This window comes from Fukomys damarensis, unplaced genomic scaffold, assembly GCF_012274545.1.
Source record: "Fukomys damarensis isolate Sample0158 unplaced genomic scaffold, DMR_v1.0_HiC HiC_scaffold_3, whole genome shotgun sequence".
NCBI classification, from domain to species: domain Eukaryota; kingdom Metazoa; phylum Chordata; class Mammalia; order Rodentia; family Bathyergidae; genus Fukomys; species Fukomys damarensis.
Window position 1 is genome coordinate 30,390,844 of NW_022900915.1, and position 21,085 is coordinate 30,411,928.

A 21,085-nucleotide genomic window follows, 5' to 3' on the forward strand; every position below is an offset into this window, starting at 1 on the left:
TACTCTATAAATTGTTTTCTTTTATACAGTATGGGAAGCACAGCATTGTGTTAGATCGTATGGAAGGGTAGGAGGTTAAAATAAATACAAACTAAATACAATCCTTCAGCATAGTAAGGGTTCAGAAGCTGTCGGAAAAACTCCAAATAGTTACCCAGTGTGTATTTTGATATATCCATTAATACTATGACTGTTATGGGTAGACATTTATGTGGATCATGTGGCATTTTTTTCTTTCAAATACCTTGTGAGCTTAATTAAAACAATAGCAAATCAGCCGGGCATGGTGGCGCACACCTGTAATCCCAGCACTCGGGAGGCTGAGGCAGAACGATCACTGTGAGTTCGAGACCAGCCTGGGCTACATAGTTCCAGGTCTGTCTCAACTACATAGTGAGACCCTCTCTCAAAAAAACAAAACAAAACAACAACAAAACAAACAAACAAAACAATAGCAAATCTTTACTTAGCAGGAAAATTGAAAAGAGAGAGTCTGCCCCTCTGATACATGGCTGGTAATAATTATATGTCATTTCAGTTGTTAAAAAATACATATCATTTACTGCATGAAATTAGTTAACGTTGATTTTGAAACTTGTTTCCTTTGATAGTGTATCATGAATATTATTAATCTACAATAAAAATTTAGTGGCTTCTCAGTATTCCACCGGATAGATTTGTCAGTGTTCTATATGAATATCACATTGCTTGCATTTTGTTTATCATGTGAATGACTGTAGATCAGTAATTTTTCATATCTGTCTCAGGATAAATCCCTCAAAGTGATGTGGCTACATGAGCAGGATAATTTGAAGACTTTTTTTTTTTTTTTTTAGTATCTTTAATATATTTGAAATTTTACTGCTTTATTTTCTTTCGGGAATACATTCATATTCATATTCGTATCATTTTTGCATACACACATTCTATATGGTTCTTCTTTAGTGGGTATGTTACTCTTATTTTAAAAGAAAATGTCATTTTGTTACACATCGGTGATTTTTTTCCTTGTAAATGTCTCTCTTTTTTTTTTTTTTTTTTTGTACCATTACCACTATTGACTTTGCTCATTATTGTCAGGTTGATAGATTTTTTTAAAAAGGAATTGTATTTGTTACTTTAATTTGTATTATTAAAAACACTGAAGCACTATAATTTTGGGTTTGTCATCTGATTAATTGCTCACTTTAAAAACCTACTTGTATTTTGTTGTTTTATAAGTGAGCTTTCAAGCTGGGTGTGGTGGCACTTGCTTGTATTCCCAGCACTCTGGGAGGTTAAGGTAAGTGGATCACAAGTTTGAGCCCAGCCTGGGCAACTTAGTGTGAGACCCTGTCTCCCAAAAAAAACCAACTGGAGGTTGTAGCTCAGTGCAAACACTTAGGTTTAATGCCCAGTGCCCTCCAAATAATAAGTATTTAGGCTGTGAATAACTGTGATTAACAGGATGTGCTATTCTCTGTTTTGTTTGGTTATTAATTTTCCTTATGGAATATTTTTGATATATAGGATAGGACTTTTAAAGTTTTTACAATCTTTTCTTTGTCCTTAAAGTAAAAGTCTTCTTTACTCTAAAATCTAGGTAAATTTTTGTTTTTAAATTTCAGATTAGTTTCAACGGAAGTGAAGGAAGGCGCAATAGAAGTAGGAGATACTCTGGATCTGACAGTGATTCAGTCTCAGAAGGGAAAAGGCCAAAGAAACGTGGAAGACCACGTACTATCCCTCGGGAGAATATTAAAGGATTTAGTGATGCAGAAATTAGGCGGTAAGATGATATAAAAATCTTTTTTTAATTTGGTTTTCTTGGCCAAACTGAAATGTAAGATTACAGTAATTTTCATAAAATAACAGTTTTGGAGGAAGCACATATAGGTTAACCATATATGAGTAGGAAATGGGTGGTTCTCTTTTTGGGTATTGATTATCAGTGGACCCTCAAGTTACGACCAGCCTCACCTACGAACAATTTGGGTTCTGACTGTTATTTTAGTTTTAACTTACAACCAAAGTCTTGAGTTATGACCCGAATGCCAGCTGCTTGTACTTCCAGATGGTCACAGATACAGATTTAACCTTTAAAGAGTTCTGGAAGGAACATTACATCATCCTTTCCTGTGTGGAGTCAATTGAGAAATCCTGGGCTAGTGTCTCTACGGACACTGAGATCTGCCTGTATATAGGAAAGAGACTTTGAAGGCTGTTTAGAGGAGCCTGAGCCTTCAATTGACTGACCTGAGTTAGAGCCATTCCTTGCTAACGAATTGAGTTTCTAAGTCAAAGGTCTAGTGTAACTCTGAAAAAAATGCCGGCATCCAATCTTTGCATGTTGTTCATTGTTACACTGTTTAGGTCACTAAACTTTTTTGGTTTTATTAACGTGGTTCATAAATTTTAATGGCCTCTGAATAATGAAGGTATATTTTGATACATTTGATGTATTTGTTAAAATTACTGCATTTGTGGTTTCCAGCAATACTAATTTTTTATGGGAATAATTTAGTTTTATATTTTTCTGACCCTGAAGTTAAAGTTACTGCTTTTTGAAAGTATCTGTTAAAAGCATTTCTGGGGCTGGGAATATAGGTTGGCAGTAGCTCATCTCCTTAGTGTGCATGGGGCCTGGGTTTGCATCACCAGAAGAACAAAATCATTCCCAATATGACCAAGTAGGAATTGGACATGCCTGATAAATTGTAGCTTCTGCTAGCTTCTGTCGTATACATTTCCTGAAGGGGAATGCCATAGCGACTTACTCTGTGTAATAATTTTGCATACTGAATTTGTGAAAAGGTTGTTGATTTTTATATTTTGAATTTGGTTCTTTCAGTCCCTTGTAGCTTTTCAGTCACAGGCCTGACTTATTTTTGCTCATTCTTCCTAATAGAAAGCTAAAAACATTAGCTTTTGTTAATGATACTTTTGTGACCATCTGATTTGCTGGACATTCTGTCTTTCATTGAAGAAGTATTTTATTTTCTACTTTTCCTGGATAGTTTTTCTTCTCATCCATCAGTGACTTAAGTAGCTTTATTCTGAAGTAAAAATTTTATTTTCCATTGTTGGTATAATATCACACATCTGATTTGAAACCATTTGCTAAATTTTTATTAGCACTTGGAATATGAGGAGGTGTAATTGGATTGACAAGTACTCTGGAACACTCCTGTGGTAGCTTTGGAGTTTTTTATTTTCTGTCTTGTGAAAATAATAAAGTAATTTCTAAAATAAAATTAGTTTCTGTTGTATTAACATTGGTATGTTCATACTGGATAAAATATGTTTTACTGGGCATTGCTTTTGTTTATAACAGCTAATTCTTTGTTTTGTTAGTAAGAGTGCCTTAAATTTTTACACTAACAAGTGTTTTCTTATTTCTATGTGTTATAAATATGTATATGTGGATAATGAAGCGCGCATTTAAACCATTTATTTTCTGTTAGGTTTATCAAGAGCTATAAGAAATTTGGTGGCCCTTTGGAAAGGTAAATTCATGATTCTTCTCAGAAATTATGAAATGTTACACACAGTTCTGTTTATATTAAATTTAGTTTATATTAAATTTAGCTACTTTGTTCAATTTGCTTTTAATGGGCATCGTTAAAAGTAATCTCTAAAGCAGGTTCAGATTAATTTTTTTTAAAATGTGTTCATACTATTCTTTCTGATCTCTAAAATTATCTATGAAACACATACTTACACTGCATCTTTATAACTGTAATATACTTTTTATATTTTTTTTTCTGGTACCAGAGAACGAGAACAAACTTAGGACTTTGTGCTTTTCAGGCAGGCAAGGTGCCACTGAGCTAAATCCCCAGCTACTTTTTATAATCTTTATCTAATTTTTCTGTAATGATTTGTAAAAGTGAGACTGAATTCTTAACTTAACCTTCTGATGACACCTGTTTTCCCTAACTATGGAAATTTTCTCAATTTTCCCTATTTGTGTCTTTTCAGAACACAAACTATTAAGATTCAGATTCTAGATTCTAAACACACTTTTTTTCAAGTTACAGGTTAACCCAGTAACTGTTGAGATTTGAATGTTCTTTGTCTTTTAACTAACCCATCTGAATATAAACTAAAATTAGTTTCCTCTTAGAAATCTTAAAATTATTTTTTTTCTTCTTAATTCTTAAAAAAGAGATAATCTGTTTTGAAATGACTTAATTAAAATATAATAAAATATTTGAATATTTTGTACAATAGAAAAATGTCTTAACTGGTGATCATTGCATTATCTGTTTCCTGTAAAGTAATAACAAATTATGGCACTTTTGTCTTTTTCATTTATGATTGCTATAAAGCCTTATCACTTCTATTGAACTTTTAAAAATTTGATCAAGGGCCAGGGATTTAGCTCAGTGGTTCTGCCGCCTGCCTCACAAGCACAGGGACCCAAGTTCAGTCCCCAGTACCAAAAAAAAAAAAAACAAAAAACAAAAAACGTTTTGATCAATTAAAGAAATGTTTTATAGAATTGGTATGTAATCTTCACATTTGCGGTCTACCATTTGCTCTTTAATAAATTATTTTAAGCTTATTGTCTTTGAATATATAAGTGAATTATTTCCCTGCCAAATTCTCCTGGTTTTTATATACACTATTCCAGTTATATAAACTAGAATTTATAGGTCATGGAAGTAGAGTGACATTTAATTTTTTTTTCTTTTTTTGGTACCGTGATCAAACTTGGGTCCTTGCACTTGCAAGGCCAGCGGCGGAACCACTGAGCTAAATCCTCAGCCCAATATTTAAATTTTGAAGTAGAATGAAACCTACTTTATCTTCAATAGCACTACTTCATTAATATTGAATATATTTACCTGAAAATTATATTATTTTGTTACAGATTAGATGCAATTGCTCGAGATGCTGAATTAGTTGATAAGTCAGAAACAGACCTTAGAAGACTAGGAGAATTGGTACATAATGGTTGCATTAAAGCTTTAAAGGATAGTTCTTCAGGAACAGAACGAACAGGTAACGTAATCAGAGTAATTTAATGAGAAATAAATAAAAGTTTCAAAATAACACTTAGTGAGTTAGGAATTATATTTTAAGCAGTCAGTCTTAAAAGATGCTTATGAGACAAATGAGTATTAAGAAATGGAAAACAAAACTGTGGTTTTTAAAGACAATAGAACCTACCTGTTAAGAATCTGTGATAGATTCTGGCTGGTACATAATATCAGGAGTTACTCTTACTTATACTGTCTTTTTAGTGTGGACTGGAGGAAGAATGTAAACACTGATGTGTGGTAGTGGTTTGGGGCATAGTTATTTCATTATGCTTATTTTGCAATTCATTTGCCTGAAGAAAAAAATTATGTAAGATTTAGTAATCAGATGTACTAAAAAAATTCTACTAGGACTCTTACGGTTGACAGTATTAATAGATGATCTTTCTTGGCTAATTTTAGTAAATGTTCTGCTGAAGCGAGCACTATCTTGGATAATTTAATCACTTAAAAATATTTTTGTGTGAATTCACATCTGCCTAGATTATCATGAAATTTGAGGTTTGTCAGCAATGTTTTTTTTTTTTTTTTTTTTACCGGGGATTGAACTCGAGTCCTTGAGCTTGCAAGGCAGGCCACAGAACCGCTGAGCTAAATCCCCGGCCCCTAGCAATTTTCTTAATAACTAGTAGCATATGTTTTGTGGAATTGTGTTAATTATGCTTTTATATACTCTTTTGTTTAAAAAATTAAGGTGGTAGACTAGGAAAAGTGAAGGGGCCAACATTCCGAATATCAGGAGTACAAGTGAATGCTAAGCTAGTCATTTCCCATGAAGAAGAATTAATACCTTTACACAAATCCATTCCTTCAGACCCAGAAGAAAGAAAGCAGTGAGTAACTTTATAACATTTTCATTGTGTTTTGATTCAGAATTTTTAATGAGTAATGTTTTTCAAAATTAATTTTTAATTGGGCAATTATGAACTTGACTGTAATTATTAATCTGAATACTAGGTATACAATCCCATGCTACACAAAGGCAGCTCATTTCGATATAGACTGGGGCAAAGAAGATGATTCCAACTTACTAATCGGTATTTATGAATATGGATATGGAAGCTGGGAAATGATTAAAATGGATCCTGACCTCAGTCTGACGCACAAGGTACTTACGTTTCTTGACTTTGCTGACCATTAATTTTGGATTTAATTCAGTATAATTTTTGCTTTTAAATTATTTTGGAAATAAATTCAACTGGGAACAAGGAAGCCAAGCTTCTGCTTAGCTACATGATCCTGGCTTCTTTAGAAGTTGGTTTTTGTGAAAGATTGAGTTTACATTAGTGATTTTGCTTTACCTTTGAAATTATATTTTTGTTAAGTCATACATATATTTTTCTTCAGGTATTACATTAAAAGTATCTTTCATATACTATTATTTAGGAAAAGAAAAAAAGTCCTTACCATAATTTTTTTGAAAATACCAGTGATTTAGGATCTGATGGTTGATTCTGCTGTGCTAGCTAAAATCATTTCTTTCCACAAAATGGAAAATACTGGAAACATTTCCTAATTCTTATTCTTTATTACTATACAGCAAAATTTAAATAATCTTGATTTCCATTGTAAAAAATTGCTTCTAATACATACTTTGAGTTATCGTCTAAGTAGATAATACTCTGTATCCTAGAAATATTTTTAATATAATTAAATATATTGTACTGAGAGGCAGGGAATCTGAGAATACTGTAACAGTTAACACTGAATGTTAAATACACTTTTGTGTATTTGAAATACATTTGTAACCTCATACTTTTATGAAGCATAAATGTGTTCTCAAGAAATTTGAATTTGCTTGTGGTATAGGTATAAAAAAGATACTTCGTATTGAGGTATTCATTGAGAATAATGTAACTTGTTAGATATATATATTTCTTAAAATGGTTAAGCACTTTTTTTGCCAATAAGTTTTTCATGTTGTTTATTAAAGAGAACCTGAAAAATTAAAAATTTCTTTTCCAGATTCTTCCAGATGATCCTGATAAAAAACCACAAGCAAAACAATTGCAGACACGTGCTGACTACCTCATCAAGTTACTTAGTAGAGATCTTGCAAAAAAGGAAGCTGTGAGACTTTCTGGTGCAGTAAGTTATAATTTAGATCCTTAAAAGCAATTTATTTTTCTGTTTTTGTGTAATTTAGTAATTTAATTTGAATATGATAATATTTTCCCTTAACTTACCTCACTATACATTTTAAAACTGATGAGTCACATATTTCAGAAGTGAGATCTTGCTTATTTTAGTGCTTAGAGAGAGAAAACTTGTTTACAGTGTGAGCATTTTTTGAGAAGTCAGACCTGCATATACTGTTTTATGTGGAGACACAGAGAGTAAGGGGTGGTGTCAAAGGCTACAGTTATTTAACAGGAGTTTCCAAAAAGTGGAAAAATATACCAGAATCCAGTGATTGGAAACTTTTTAACAACTCTTTAAAACAGTTATAATTTACTTATGATCACAGTGTCTGTAACTCTTTCTGATATTAAAAACCATGTCTAATGCTATTTTGGGTACTATTGAGTTTTAATTGGTGAAAATCAGGGAGTGAAAAAAATCAATTTCTGTTTTTCTCATTCTCATTTAAAAGTAATTATAGTTGATAAGTATTTAATATAGACAGTGATTTGTATTTGATTCATTGAACTATATTACCCTTATGACTAAGGTTCAGGTAGCTTATTACCAAACTACCAAGTGTGGTAGGAATATTTGATCTAGCTTTTTGATTTAATACTCAACTTTTAAAAAATGAAATGTGTGGCGATGGTTAAAATAAAAATTATTTTTAGGGTGGTTTGAAAAGAAGAAAAGGAAGAGTTAAGAAGAATAAAACATTAAAGTCTATAAAAGTAAAAGAAGAAATAAAGAGTGATTCTTCTCCCCTGCCTTCAGAGAAGTCTGATGAAGATGATGATAAGGTAAGAAAATCCTCTGTTTTTAGAGGATTAACCTTTTCTTTGTAAAAGGAATATTACGTTTTTGAACTAAGGTAAATGTTACTTTTAGGTACCAATTTTCTGTTTGTTTTGTGTGTGTGTGTGTGTGTGTGTGTGTGTGTGTGTTTCACAAGGTAGTCTCATTTATAGGACAGAATTCTTCCTACACATTATATTAGAAGCATAGAGGAACAATCCTTCCTTTTCAAACATTGCCAATTAAGTTTCTTTCTCCTTTAATTTTATTATGAAGTTAAATAGAACTGGTTTGGCTTAGTAACTTAGTTTATAAGAAGGTAAATATTGCATGCATCATTATTAAGGGGATTCTTAGTTATCTTTTTCGAAATCCACATACATGTAGTCCATAGTTGTGCAAAAAAAACCCAAGTCTTTCAGAACTCAGTTAGTAATACATTGGCCATACTTGCACTTTCCAGAATGAGATCACTTCTGTGAAACATCCAAATAAAAAATTTAAAACAGAAAGAGACAGTGAAGAAAAACCTGAGCCAGATGTTTGTGTAAAGAAGGAACCAGAAGAAAACAGGGAAGCAAAAGAAAAGGAAAGTAAGAGAACTTAAAAGGGAGATAAAAGAAAAAGAGAATAAGAAAGATATACAGGAAAAAGATTTTAAAGAAAAAAAGAGAAAACAAAATTTAAAAAGCTATGCAAAAAGAAAAAGATGTAAAGAAGGAAAAGGTATGCAAATCATTATGTAAATTTTTTAGAAAGTAAAATAACTTATTTACATTTTAGAAGACTAAATGTTAGTCTCAATAACTAAGTGCTTCCAAAGTGTGTTTAGGAATGTAGTAGGGGAGAAAAATAGGTTTGATCCCTTTTTTAAATGGCCATATTAGGAATATTAAAGAGTAGCTTTATTTTTGATCTCCCCAAATAAAATTTTAGAAAAAAACAAAATAGATAGAAAATTTACTAAGAATAAGCACTTTTTGAATTGAGTCAGTAGTTGTTTTTGAAAGTTCTAACCCTTTTGCCTTTGTTGTTGGGTTTTTATTTTATTTTCTCTTATTTTAGTTGAGTGAATCCAAGTCTGAAACTAAGGAAAGGTCCAAAAAATCTTCGGTGTTAGATGCTCCAGTTCACATCACTGCAAGTGGTGAACCAGTTCCCATATCTGAAGAATCTGAAGAGCTGGATCAGAAGACATTCAGCATTGTAAGCAGTAGACTTTGATTATTAATATTTCGTACAACATTTTATTTTTTGGGAGCTATAAACTTGGAAATACACAGTATTTGAATTTAATAGACTGTAGTTAAAGCAATTGGTTTAAATTTGAAAGATATATTAACTTTAGAATCATTTTGGAAAGGCTTAATAAAGATTGAAGGAAAAGGGTTTAATACTTACAGAGAACATTTTTCCTTTAGTTTTAGGGCTATAAAATTTTCAATTCTTGAACCAGTAGATTCCGTATTATATGCTTCTTATATCAACAATTAAAGATCAGTTTTTCCCCATTTATAGACCAAGAGTTTTAGAGTATACAATAAAAATGAAAATTGGAAATGTTTCTCTTGAAAAGTAAAAGAATTAAATACGAAAACTGATATAAAAAGTATGAGCTGTATATTACTAGATTCCAGGCATTAAATTACATGTCTAATTGTTTCTGAACACATTCGCTTTCTGTACCTCTGTGGCTGTGAACCTGCACAGGTTCCCAGATCTGTTTGAATAACACTTGTCTATGATACCCTGGATCTATACACTGTGATATTTTTATGCTCCCCAGTATATGGAAAAAAACCTCTCTTTGTCATTTTCTAATGTGTTGGTTTACTGCCTGCCTTGCAAGCACAAGGACCTGAGTTTGATCCCTGGTACCTAAAAATTAAAAAAATAAAGGGTTGGTTTAATGAATATAATCGAGAAGTCATAAATGGCCTCAACTATGAAACAATTTGTTAAAGAAATTTTGAGGATATGTTATAGTAAGGTTGCATTGTGGGGAGGCAGTGTGTACATGATTGATATTACAGGCTCTAGAGTCAGTGCTGCTGTTTGGAAAGTAAGTACAGAGACTGAATGAATTGGTACTTGCAGAGTTTTTAGACCAGTGCTCTCAAAAAATCTCAGGAAGATAAAAAATCAGTAGTGACTGTGGTAGAAGTACTGAATTCAGATGTGATGTACAGTGATAGAATCTAAAAAGTCTAGCCAAAGGGCAAAATGAAGAAGGAGTAATAGAGAAGAAGGTTGAGTGACATGTCAGGTAAGAAATTTTTAGAGTTTAAACCAGAACTAGGAAATATATTACTGGCAGCAAATGAAGGAACTATTTAGCCTGTCATATAAATGCATTATATGTATGTATAGCTGTCTGTCTGTCTATCTGTTCTTTAGAAGTTAATGTTCTAATCTGAATATTTTATATTTGAACAGTTAGCTGTATCTGTTAGATTTTGGTATAATCTTAAATGCCTTTTTCACTGTTATTAATCCAGTGTCGTATTTCAAAGATGGAAATTTTCCTTCTAGAAGTACATTTGTTTGACTGTGTCAGCTTAATTCTTGGTCCATTTTCTTATCTTTTTGTATCTTCACTAGAAAATTAATAAACAATTTTGTTCCCTGATTCTATGACAAGTCCTAAAATCCTTGAAGTATTTTCTCACACTTTTAAATATAGTAGTCCATACCAGCTTTCTTGTTCTCCTTGTTGACTGTTGACATTATTCCAGTCACTGAGAATTTAGAGGGCATTCAAATGCTAAACTGTCACTCTGACCTATCTTCCATTTTATGTATTTGGGCCACAGCTGTTGATCTCTTCTGAAGGTTCAGACATTGATTCCTTGTTTTCTTTCTAAAAGGAACCTTTATATTTGGGACCTGGGTTTTACTAGCCTTCTCATTCATTTTCTATGATTATATATATATTCAGTCTGTATTGGGCACGAGTGGAGAGGAGGTGGTGTTTTGTTTTTTGAGGTAAAGACTTTAACCTTTTCACGTGAACTGTTTACCCTGTATGCTCCATTAGTGAGGGAGAGCTGTACGTCTAGCTTCTTCTCTAATTTCCTCTTAGCCTTCTGCCTCTCATGTAACTGTTGAAGTGGAAAGCTTTCTGCTGTGTCCCAATGCATGAATCTTGTCTTCATTAATTTTGTGAGTGATCTTTGCATATCTTTTAGTTGGAGAATAGAATAGTTTTAAACAGGGACTCTGGAGTCAGACTTTTCTGGGCTTGTGCTGAATTTTATTTTATTGGGGAGTAACTCTTAAAAAGCAATTCAGTGGCCTTTTCTTCAGCCTTTATTCTCTTTAATATCTTTGCCTTACTTGGCAACTCTTGATTTACCTTTTCTTTTATTGTTTTGTCTTTATTTAAAACATAAATTAGCAGTTAAGAAAGAGCACAGGATTTGAGGTCAGTTAGACCTGAGTTTGACACATGTCATTTGTTTCTCCGCTTCAGTTTCTTTTTCAAATACTGCCGAAAGGAACTGTTGTCTGGGTCAGATAAAGTACATTTATAGCCAAAGTAACTAATAAGTATTTGTAAGTTTTATCATTTCTCTAATTCTGTTCTAGAAGCTTTAGCTTTGACATAGATTTCTGTCATCATTGCTTCTCTTACCCACTCACACTCATGTCAGTGAACAAATGCTTCTGGCTCTACCACACTAGTTTAATTCACAGCCATCCCTTTCCTGAATTATTTCAGTAGCATCATAGCTGTTCTTAGTACTTCCACCCTTCCTATCTCCCAACCTGTGCTCTGTCGGTACCTCATTTTGTACTGCGTACAGCAACCATAGTGATTAGGACAGCTACACAAAGAAGATACACACACCATGTTTCTTCTCTACTCAGAACTCAGCTGAGTTTCTACCTTTTAGGATAAAAAATTTCATACCAAAACCTAAAAGGTGTGTAGTGTTTGCTTAATTCCTGTTATTTCCTTCCTACTTTCTCTCTCACTTGGTTCTAATCACATTAGCATTCATGTTCTTTAAATATGTCAGAAAAACTTCAGGGCATTTGTACTTGCTCTCCTCTCTGCTTTGAATGGCCTGTTCCTTCATTTTCTTTAGGTATCTTCTCCAACATTGCTCTTCCCTAAAACCTAAATAAGGTAAGAAGCTTTCTTCTCTTTATTTTTCTTGATCATCATTATTACCATCTCTTGTTTATTTATTAACTGTCTTATAATGAAGTATCATAATGCCACTATTTTGCTCTATTCTTTGGTGCTCTAATTTCTGGGTTTAGAATAATGCCAAGAACATGTATGTGTACTCATCTTACATACATTGAATAAATTATTTTCTAGGAGAATATAAGCTACCAAAATTCAAAGAAATTGGAAGCTGGGCATAGTGGTGCACACTTATAATCCCACTACTTAGGAGGATGAGGCAGGAGGATCACCTCAAGTTCAAGGCCACCTGAACTACATAGTGAGACCCTGTCTCAAAACCAAAAATAAAATAAAATACAAGAAGAAGAGCTAAGAATAATTTTAAAAAATTGGATAGGAAACTAGAGTTTGCTTTTTTTTTTTTTTAATGGCATCAGATATGGTAGAAAGCTAGTTTTGCCTCTAACGAATACATAATTCTAATGGTTTTTAAATTATTTTTAACAAAAAATGGAAAATTTCCTGACTTGTTTAGTTAAGTAGGCCAATAAAACAGTAAAGTACAAACAAGTCTATACCAGCCTGTAGGAAAATAAAAAAAGATTTTTTTTTAAATAAATGGCTGTGGCCCAACTACCAATTTAATATATTGTTTAATCTTGACCCATCTCATCTTTACATTCCTGGATCTAAAGCAATTTGCTTCTCGTGTTTATTAAATTTAAATTTGTTCACTTATATTCATAAATTTGATCTAAATTGCCTTTTTAGTAATATCTTAATTCTGATTTGGTTATAATTTTATGTTTTTAATACAGCAGTAAAACTGAGTCACACTGATGTTTCATTGTTTTATTAGTGTGTAAAGTATTTACCACAGAAAGTGTTGATCTCTTATCAACTACCCCCCTATAGTCCAGGAATCCAAACTATGAGAGTAGCAGAAGTTATCATTTGCCACCTTGTTTTGTCCTTAAGGTTTGGAAGATTATACAACTTATATGTCTACTTGCATTTTAATACTATGATTGCTAGTGTATTCTATTATATGAAGATTCTCCCTTGATTTTTTTCTTTATAAAATACTTTCAGTTAATACTTTACTGTATATTTTAGGTGGATATAGGGTATACTCTGAAATGTATTAGTATTTTGTGTTTTAAAATAGGCCCAGTGTAGTAGTGCATGCTTATAATCCCAGCATTCTGGGAGGCCAAGATAGAGAATAGCAATTTCAAGCTCACCCTATCCAGAATATTGAGATTCTGTCTCAAAATTAAAAATTTAAGAAATAAAGGGAGGTCTGGGAATGTTGAGACACTGGGTTTGTTCATTCCCCAGTATCTGATGGGGTGGAAGTAGGCGAGACCACTAACATGACACCCTATAGTGTAAGAAGTAACCATTTTTATAGCAGCTAAGTAAAATTCGACTTCAACGCCTTGCTTCCCTGAAGAATATCCAAAAGGGAAAAGCTGATATGTAACAGCTCTGAGATGAGATTTAACAGTTTGTCACCAATGTTGTATTTACTCATATAAATATTTCTGAGATCTTGACTTCATACTTTTAATACATGTATTTTTGTTTTTATTTTCACATTTGAAGTGTAAAGAAAGAATGAGGCCTGTCAAAGCAGCTTTGAAACAACTTGATAGGCCCGAGAAAGGCCTTTCAGAAAGAGAACAACTGGAACATACTAGACAATGTTTAATAAAAATTGGAGACCATATCACGGAATGTCTGAAAGAGTACGCAAATCCTGAACAAATTAAGCAGTGGAGAAAGTAAGTAATAAGCTTTCAGGAATTGTCAGGTTTGTAATTCTGTAACTTTTTGTGTATGTGTGTGACTCAATTTATTTCTCTAATTCTGAAGTTCACATGACAAAATAGTGCTTAAGAAGTAACCTAAATATTTTCACTTTTTTCTTTTAAAGTGTTTTTATGAATATTACTTATGATGAGCTACATCTCTGTCTTTAAATGAGAAATAATGGGATCTAGTTTTCAGTGTCTTTACAATTCACCAAAGTATTCTCAGTAATATCTTTCAAAGTTGCTGTTCCCAAAAAATGTATTGTTACATAAATTTAGCTGTTTATCTTTGGATATGTATACACTTATCAAACTAACTTGTTTCAAAGGAAGATAGTAAGCAAACCTCTGTTTTCCTCTTTACTTTAGAAACAGCAGTAACACAGTTGATCTTGAAACCCGAGCTGCTGTATTTTACAGAGCAGATCATGTCTGGTTACTAGATCCAGCTCAGTGTTAAGCCAGACTGCAAGACAGAATGAGGAAAGAAAAGGGTCACGTGGAAGTCATTAATGTCAGTTCATAAGCCTGCTGACTTTTTCGCTGTGTGCAGTGCAGGTACACATCAAAAGAACTGTAGTGGCATTTCTAGAGGAATGAAAATGATTAGAATATATTAGGAGATCCTATCCTTGTTCTCCTTAAATTCAACCAGAACTCCATTAGTAAAAGAAGCTAGAATGTTGATTATAATCACTAGGCTGTGGTACGTAAGTGAAAACTGAGCTCTCATATTAATAAGCATTTAACCACACACAGTAGCTGCAATTTCTGGAGTTTGGGATGCAACAAAAGCTAGTGTTTATATTTTTTCTTCACAGTTTCACAGATAGGAGGTTTATCCTTACTCTAGATTGTAGCAATCTTAGCATATGAATTTTTTTTGTTTCCCTAGTTAAGCAACAGTTTTTATTTTCCCACAAAGGAAGCACTTTACATTTTCTTTTTCTGTTTTTCTTTTTTGGCAATTCCGTATTATGTGCTTCAGGGGACATTATATTAAAATAAAGCTTACTTGAACACAAGCACTGTGTTGCCTGGGTAGTCAGTAAGCAACACCACCCTAAGTAACAGACAAGTACTATTCAGGGTGGGCGTGCTGCACCAAGGGACGATTTGCCCCCTTGAGATGGGGTGGAGCTGGAAGCACATGTGGCGGCATCAGTTTCATTGCTCTGCTCACTCTACTCAGAATAATGTCCAGTGGAAACTTAGGATTAACTTTTTTCTGGACTTTCCATTTAATGATTTTGGACCATGGTTCATACTGGGTAATTGAAACTAGAAAGCAAAGCATGGATTGAGGGAGGCTGCTGTAACAGCTGTCAGACTTTTCTTTGATACTATAAGCAGAGTCATTCTGTTTTTTTCAAGCTTTTAAAATATACGATGATCCCCAAAGCATGGAGCCATAGAATAGCACTAAAATCAAGTGAAATGAGAATATAGCTAAATTTTCCATCTTTTCACACTCAGGATCTAAAGTTTAACTTGCTGTCTGTAGTTCCCAAATATATTCTCGACTGTTGCTTGCGTTTTATACAATTAGGCAAAGGAATGGAATACAGTGAATTATTCTTAAAATTGAATTTGTCTAATTTAAAGAATTACATTCTTTCCCACTTTCTTAGTGTGAGGGCTGGTGTGTGGGTATGTGTGTTTGAGGGGAAGATTTTCCACCAGACTAATTTGACTTTTTTTTCTAGAAACCTGTGGATTTTTGTATCTAAGTTTACTGAGTTTGATGCAAGAAAGTTACATAAGTTATATAAGCATGCTATTAAAAAACGACAAGAAACTCAGGTAAATTAGTGCATTAAATTTTATTCCTCAATTTATTTCATTAACACAATGACAGTTTTTATTACAGAAGAATTTAATCAATGAAGAAGCACGTAATGAATTAAAATACTATTGTTATAACACATTAGTAATAGTTGTTACAGATAAGATCCACAGAAGGAATCAAATTTGTGCACGAGTAGAAAGTGGCAAAGTCAGAAAGGTCCCTCTGAGATGTTGATTTCTTACAAAAGGAAAACAATTTATGGAAGCGACACTTGTTTGAGATTAACTTAAACAGGTAATCATAGCAATAAGACATCAACATCATGAAACCCTAATACACGCTGTGACATTGTGGCCAAAGATGTATATGACTTTGCTGTCATCCTGAGAACTTAGCAGCTAAGTCACATTTGAAGGGTGGTCTCCAGTAACTTTGACTCTTCAACAGTGTCCAGGTTGTGGAGGTAAAGAAAGACTAAGGAGCTGTCACAGAAGACAGGACAGTGAAATGCAGTATAGGCTCCAGATTGGGTCCTGGAGTAGGAAAATGTGAGATCCGAATAAGGTCCAGAGCTCAGTTAATAGTCTTGCATTAGTGTTTGGATCTGTATACTATGGTTATGTAAAATATTAATATTAAGAGAAAGCCAGGGAATAGTAGGTATATGGGGCTTTTGTTACCGCTTCTGCAACTTTTTTGTTAGATCTAAAATTTTATCAGTCAATTGCTTAAATAGACATCTATGGAACAAATAGTTTATAAGATTTTTAAGTGCTATACATTCCAGTTTCTTATATGCAGACTTCAGTCAGTATCAGAATTTTTTAAGGTGGTCCCCTTCCCTGGTTTGTAAGTGTTTAAGAGTATTTATATCCACTTAAAAGATTCTTACCTATGTGCTTTTATTTTAGCAAAACAGTGACCAGAACAACTTGAATGCTCATGTCCTTAGAAATCCAGGTAGGTAAGCTTTATTGACTGTTTTGGAAGATAAACCTAAAAACTGTATTGCTTTTTTTGGGTTTTGTTTTATTAGATAAAATTATGAAAAGCTTACATTGTTCTTAAAACAACTTTTATATTGATAAAATATTGTAATTTCATTTATACCTACATTGTTTGATATGTTATCCTTTGCATGAACCTTTTGTAAGATTCTAGGAATTGTAGGGTAATTCTAGGAATTGTAGGGTAATTGTTAAAATGAGTGTTGGTGTATATTATTTAGAATAATGCATTTTATTTTGTGAAAACAGGCACAAAGTGTAGTCCAAGAACAGTTTGGGCCTCATATTTTCCAGTTGTGATTTTTCACACTTCAGGACCATTTGACCTCTTTTTAAATCTTAGAACTGCCTTTATCAGACCATTTCCAAATGTTTGATCTCCCTATATGTGAGAAATAATTTTGTTTTTCAGGGGTTAAAACAGGATTTATTATCTAGCAGTAAAGTATTTTACCACTTTTTTTTTTTAATAATTAACAAAAGTTGAACTTCCTTGTCTTTAACAGATGTGGAAAGATTAAAAGAGAATACAAATCACGATGATAGCAGCAGGGACAGTTATTCTTCTGATAGACATTTATCTCTGTACCATGACCACCATAAAGACCGACATCAGGGAGATTCTTACAAAAAGAGTGATTCCAGGAAAAGACCTTATTCTTCATTTAGTAATGGTAAAGATCATCGAGAGTGGGATCACTACAAGCAAGACAACAGGTATACTTTAGTTATTTTGAAATTTGCTTTATAGCTTTCTCCTTTTATTTATTGTATTGAACCTATAGTCAGAAGTCTGGTCGATTTATAAACAAAACAGTTCATCTGTAGTATTTTCTATTACTAATAAATGAATTTCTCTATAAAATGAGTTGGTTTATTGAGACAGGGTCTTGCTGTGTAGTTTTGACTGGCCTTGAATGACATAGCCTGGCATGGTCTTGAACCCAGAGAAGCCCTCCTGCCTCAGCCTCCCAAGTTCTGGGATTACAAGCTCTGGGATTATTTACCCGGCTTTGTAAAATGAGTTTTGAATTAAAAAAAATTGAAATCAAGGTATACAATGTGAGTTGGAGGATGATATAGAAAGTTCTGTTAAGTTGGAAGATGATATAGGAAGTTCTGTTTTGGGATTCATTCTAATTGGCTTTGGAGAGTACTGGATCATATACTCTTCAAACTATCAGATAAACTAAGAGCTTGATGGAATAGTGATGCAGATTTGGTAGGGGAGAGATTCTGCATTCTAATACTCATGAAGGGTAGAAACATATTTATTCAGACCATCTTAAATTGAGATTAAACTTTAATCTCAGCAATCTATACCAGATTCCTGAAATCAGGAAGTTTTCTCTTGAGATTTAAAATGGTTACTGTAGAAAGGTTTTGTTTTGTTGTTGTTTTGGTAGTTTTTGAGACAGTCTCACTATGTAGTTCAGGCTGGCCATGAACTCCCTATGTAGTCTAGGCTGGTGTCAAACTCCTGGCCATCCTCCTGACTCAGCCTCCCAAGTGCTGGGATTATAGCTGTTCACCAGCTGTTGGAAGTTTTTGAGTAGAAAATTTGAATATATATTATACTCTTTCATATAATACACTCATTTATCCATAAAGGAGTATTTTAATAGTTAATTATTATTGATAATTTAAACTTGAAAGTTGAGAGAATAAAAGTGAAAACCAGAAGAAAATTAGAAGGGCTGAGATGCAGCTCAGTTGTAGCTTGCCTCCCATACCTGAGGCCCTAGGTTCCACCCCAGCATTGCTCAAGAAGCTAGAAGATACTGTTTCTATTTCATTTGCACTCACAGTACTAACCTGTTCTGTGAGAAGCTCTGTCACACTCCAAAACATCAGTTATAGAATAATGTAGTATTAGAAAGGGACATAAGATAAAAAGAAAAATGTGTAGTACTAGTATAGGTTTATAATTTCGTAGGTTGATTAAAGATAATTTATATTCTTTGTAATAAAAACCCTCATTCCGTGTATTTTATTTGAAAAGGCAAATGTTTTAGAGATTAGTTTCTATTAAACTCGCCATGTTTATTTTTTAGTAGATTGCCACATTTATATATAGAGTAGATTTTTCAGTAGTAATTTTTGTGTTAAAACTTACATAGTTAGGCAGACTTGATAAAGTTTATAATAGGCATTATCTGTCAATGAAAGTTTGCCTTTATAAGTCATTTCATAGACTTTGTTCTTGAATTTAAAATATTTCCTGGCTAGAAGTTCTGCTATAAAAGACTTTGATTTTACGGGTGTCCTGGATGGTTGTGGTTATCCAGTTCTGACTTCTAGGCAGATATGATGTATGAATGCAAATAAAAGAGTAAAAAACAGTATATTTTCTCAGATTGGTATATGAAATTAGATGCTGTGTGAGCTTCCCTATGTGGTTTTCTTTAGTTTTATGAATCAAATGATTTTTTCCAAAGAGATACCCCAGTGATTTTAAAATTGATTTATGGAGTTTAATGAGGTATAAGCATGTATACAATGAAAAGTATGTTTTAAAGTTGTTTTATTTTTAGTAAAACTTTATTTGGAAACATTGTAATTTGCATTATTAGATTGACTAAAAGAAACAGTTTCTCTTTTATTAGATACTACAGTGACAGAGAGAAACACAGAAAACTGGATGATCACAGGAGTAGAGATCACAGGTCAAATTTGGAAGGAAGTTTAAAAGATAGATCTCATTCTGATCACCGATCTCATTCAGATCATCGGGTACATTCGGATCACCGATCAAGTTCTGAATACACACACCATAAATCTTCCAGGGATTATAGGTATCACTCAGAGTGGCAAATGGACCACAGAGCTTCCAGCAGTGGCCCTAGGTCACCACTAGATCAGAGGTCTCCTTATGGCTCCAGATCTCCATTTGAACATTCAGTTGATCACAAAAGTACACCCGAGCACACCTGGAGTAATCGGAAAACATAACAAAAACTTACGCTTTGTCTTTCTGGACTTTTCTTTTAGCCATATATCATAAACCAACACAGTAATTGCCTTACATGACTTGAAAGATATAAACAGATCTTCTATCAGTAGCAGTATTGTTACTTCTTTCCAGGATGCAAGGTCTATTATCCCAACAGAAGAGAAACTATTTTTATATTTAAGGATTATGCTGCACTGTACTACAAATATTGTAGTACTTTTTTTTTTTCTTTTTTAAAGAAATGGAAAATGTTTACTATAACAGGGACCTCAACACTGCCCTCCCATATAGGCTGGATAAAATTGTTTTTTAAGTCAGTTATTTTAGACTGACCTCCATTTAAATTATGTTTGTATATGAACTTTACTCTGACCTGTGATCATGTTTCAGGAAGGAATGAAAGAGAGTTCTTTTCTTAATAAAGAAAAAAAGGCTCAAGGACTTTGTTCACTTTCCAAAGCTACTTGTTTACATTGTACACTGCGACCACCTTGCCGCTTTTCATCACAAGCTTGAATATTTAAATTCTGTACTTATATCTGTAATATAGCCAGGAATTTCCTGTTTGTGATTTATTATTATGCCTTTTTACAAAAAAAAATGGCTGTAAATTATTGTAAATGTATTAAATGAGCTTTCCTTCTTTCCCCCTCAGGCTTTTTTTGACTGTTCCTTTCTCTACCAACTCAGGCCTTCTTTATCAAAAAAAAAAAAAATCAATGTAATAACATTTTTTAATGATTTGTCTTGATGGAATCATTGTTTAGAATGTAAAAATGGGGAAAGGGGCCACTTATTTCCATTAGTCCTTTTTATATTGAATACTTTATTAGATACATGTTACTCCCCTCCCCGTTTTTTAGTCAATACTATGTTTGTAGTAAAAGAAAAAATGATGAAATAATATGGAAAGTGTAAACTGCATGCTCTGGAAACATTTTTTTCAGACGCATTGGGTTTAAAAGGGTAGATACATGACTCAAAATCCAAATGGCCAAACATTACTGTAAATCCATTTGTTTTCCCTTTTCATGTAGGCAATAATGTCAAATGTGCTATGCAGCCAGGTTAACATTTTAGACAAACTTGATTGACTTTTAATATAAACTGTTACAATGCACACTGATTGTATATAAAAACCTTATATATGACAAATTAAATTTAAGAAAAAGGATATGTGGGCTCCTGTAGTTTTCTGCTGCATTCTTACTCCTTCAAGCACTTAAAAAATTTTTTTAAGTAATATTTGACAGAAAAAGGTTATTTTGGTAAGCAATTGAATATTGGCAATGTATTCCTACGACTAAATCTATTTTGAAAACTGAATCTTTCCATAGAGTAAAATTTAGATCTAAAAGTCTTTGGACCCTTTGGCTTCCTGAACATATTTTATTCATATATTTTTAAATTTTGTTATATTCATGAGGAATATTTGAAT

At 32.9% G+C, this 21,085-nt stretch overlaps 1 protein-coding gene across 3 annotated transcripts in view; it reads left to right on the top strand.

The window, feature by feature from the left end:
* Window positions 1–20,369, top strand: part of Chd1 (chromodomain helicase DNA binding protein 1) — a 76,774-nt gene extending 56,405 nt beyond the window's left edge. For 2 of the 3 annotated variants that reach the window (XM_010603349.2, XM_010603350.2), the window contains exons 24-36: window positions 1,608–1,768; window positions 3,444–3,485; window positions 4,856–4,986; window positions 5,719–5,857; window positions 5,982–6,132; window positions 6,990–7,112; window positions 7,820–7,948; window positions 9,009–9,149; window positions 13,690–13,868; window positions 15,605–15,701; window positions 16,599–16,647; window positions 17,201–17,411; window positions 19,301–20,369. In XM_010603349.2, the coding sequence (XP_010601651.1) occupies window positions 1,608–1,768; window positions 3,444–3,485; window positions 4,856–4,986; window positions 5,719–5,857; window positions 5,982–6,132; window positions 6,990–7,112; window positions 7,820–7,948; window positions 9,009–9,149; window positions 13,690–13,868; window positions 15,605–15,701; window positions 16,599–16,647; window positions 17,201–17,411; window positions 19,301–19,646 (1,899 nt within the window). In that variant the 3' untranslated portion in view covers window positions 19,647–20,369. The other variant, XM_010603351.3, reaches the window with a different exon arrangement.
* Window positions 20,370–21,085: the final 716 nt, after the last annotated feature.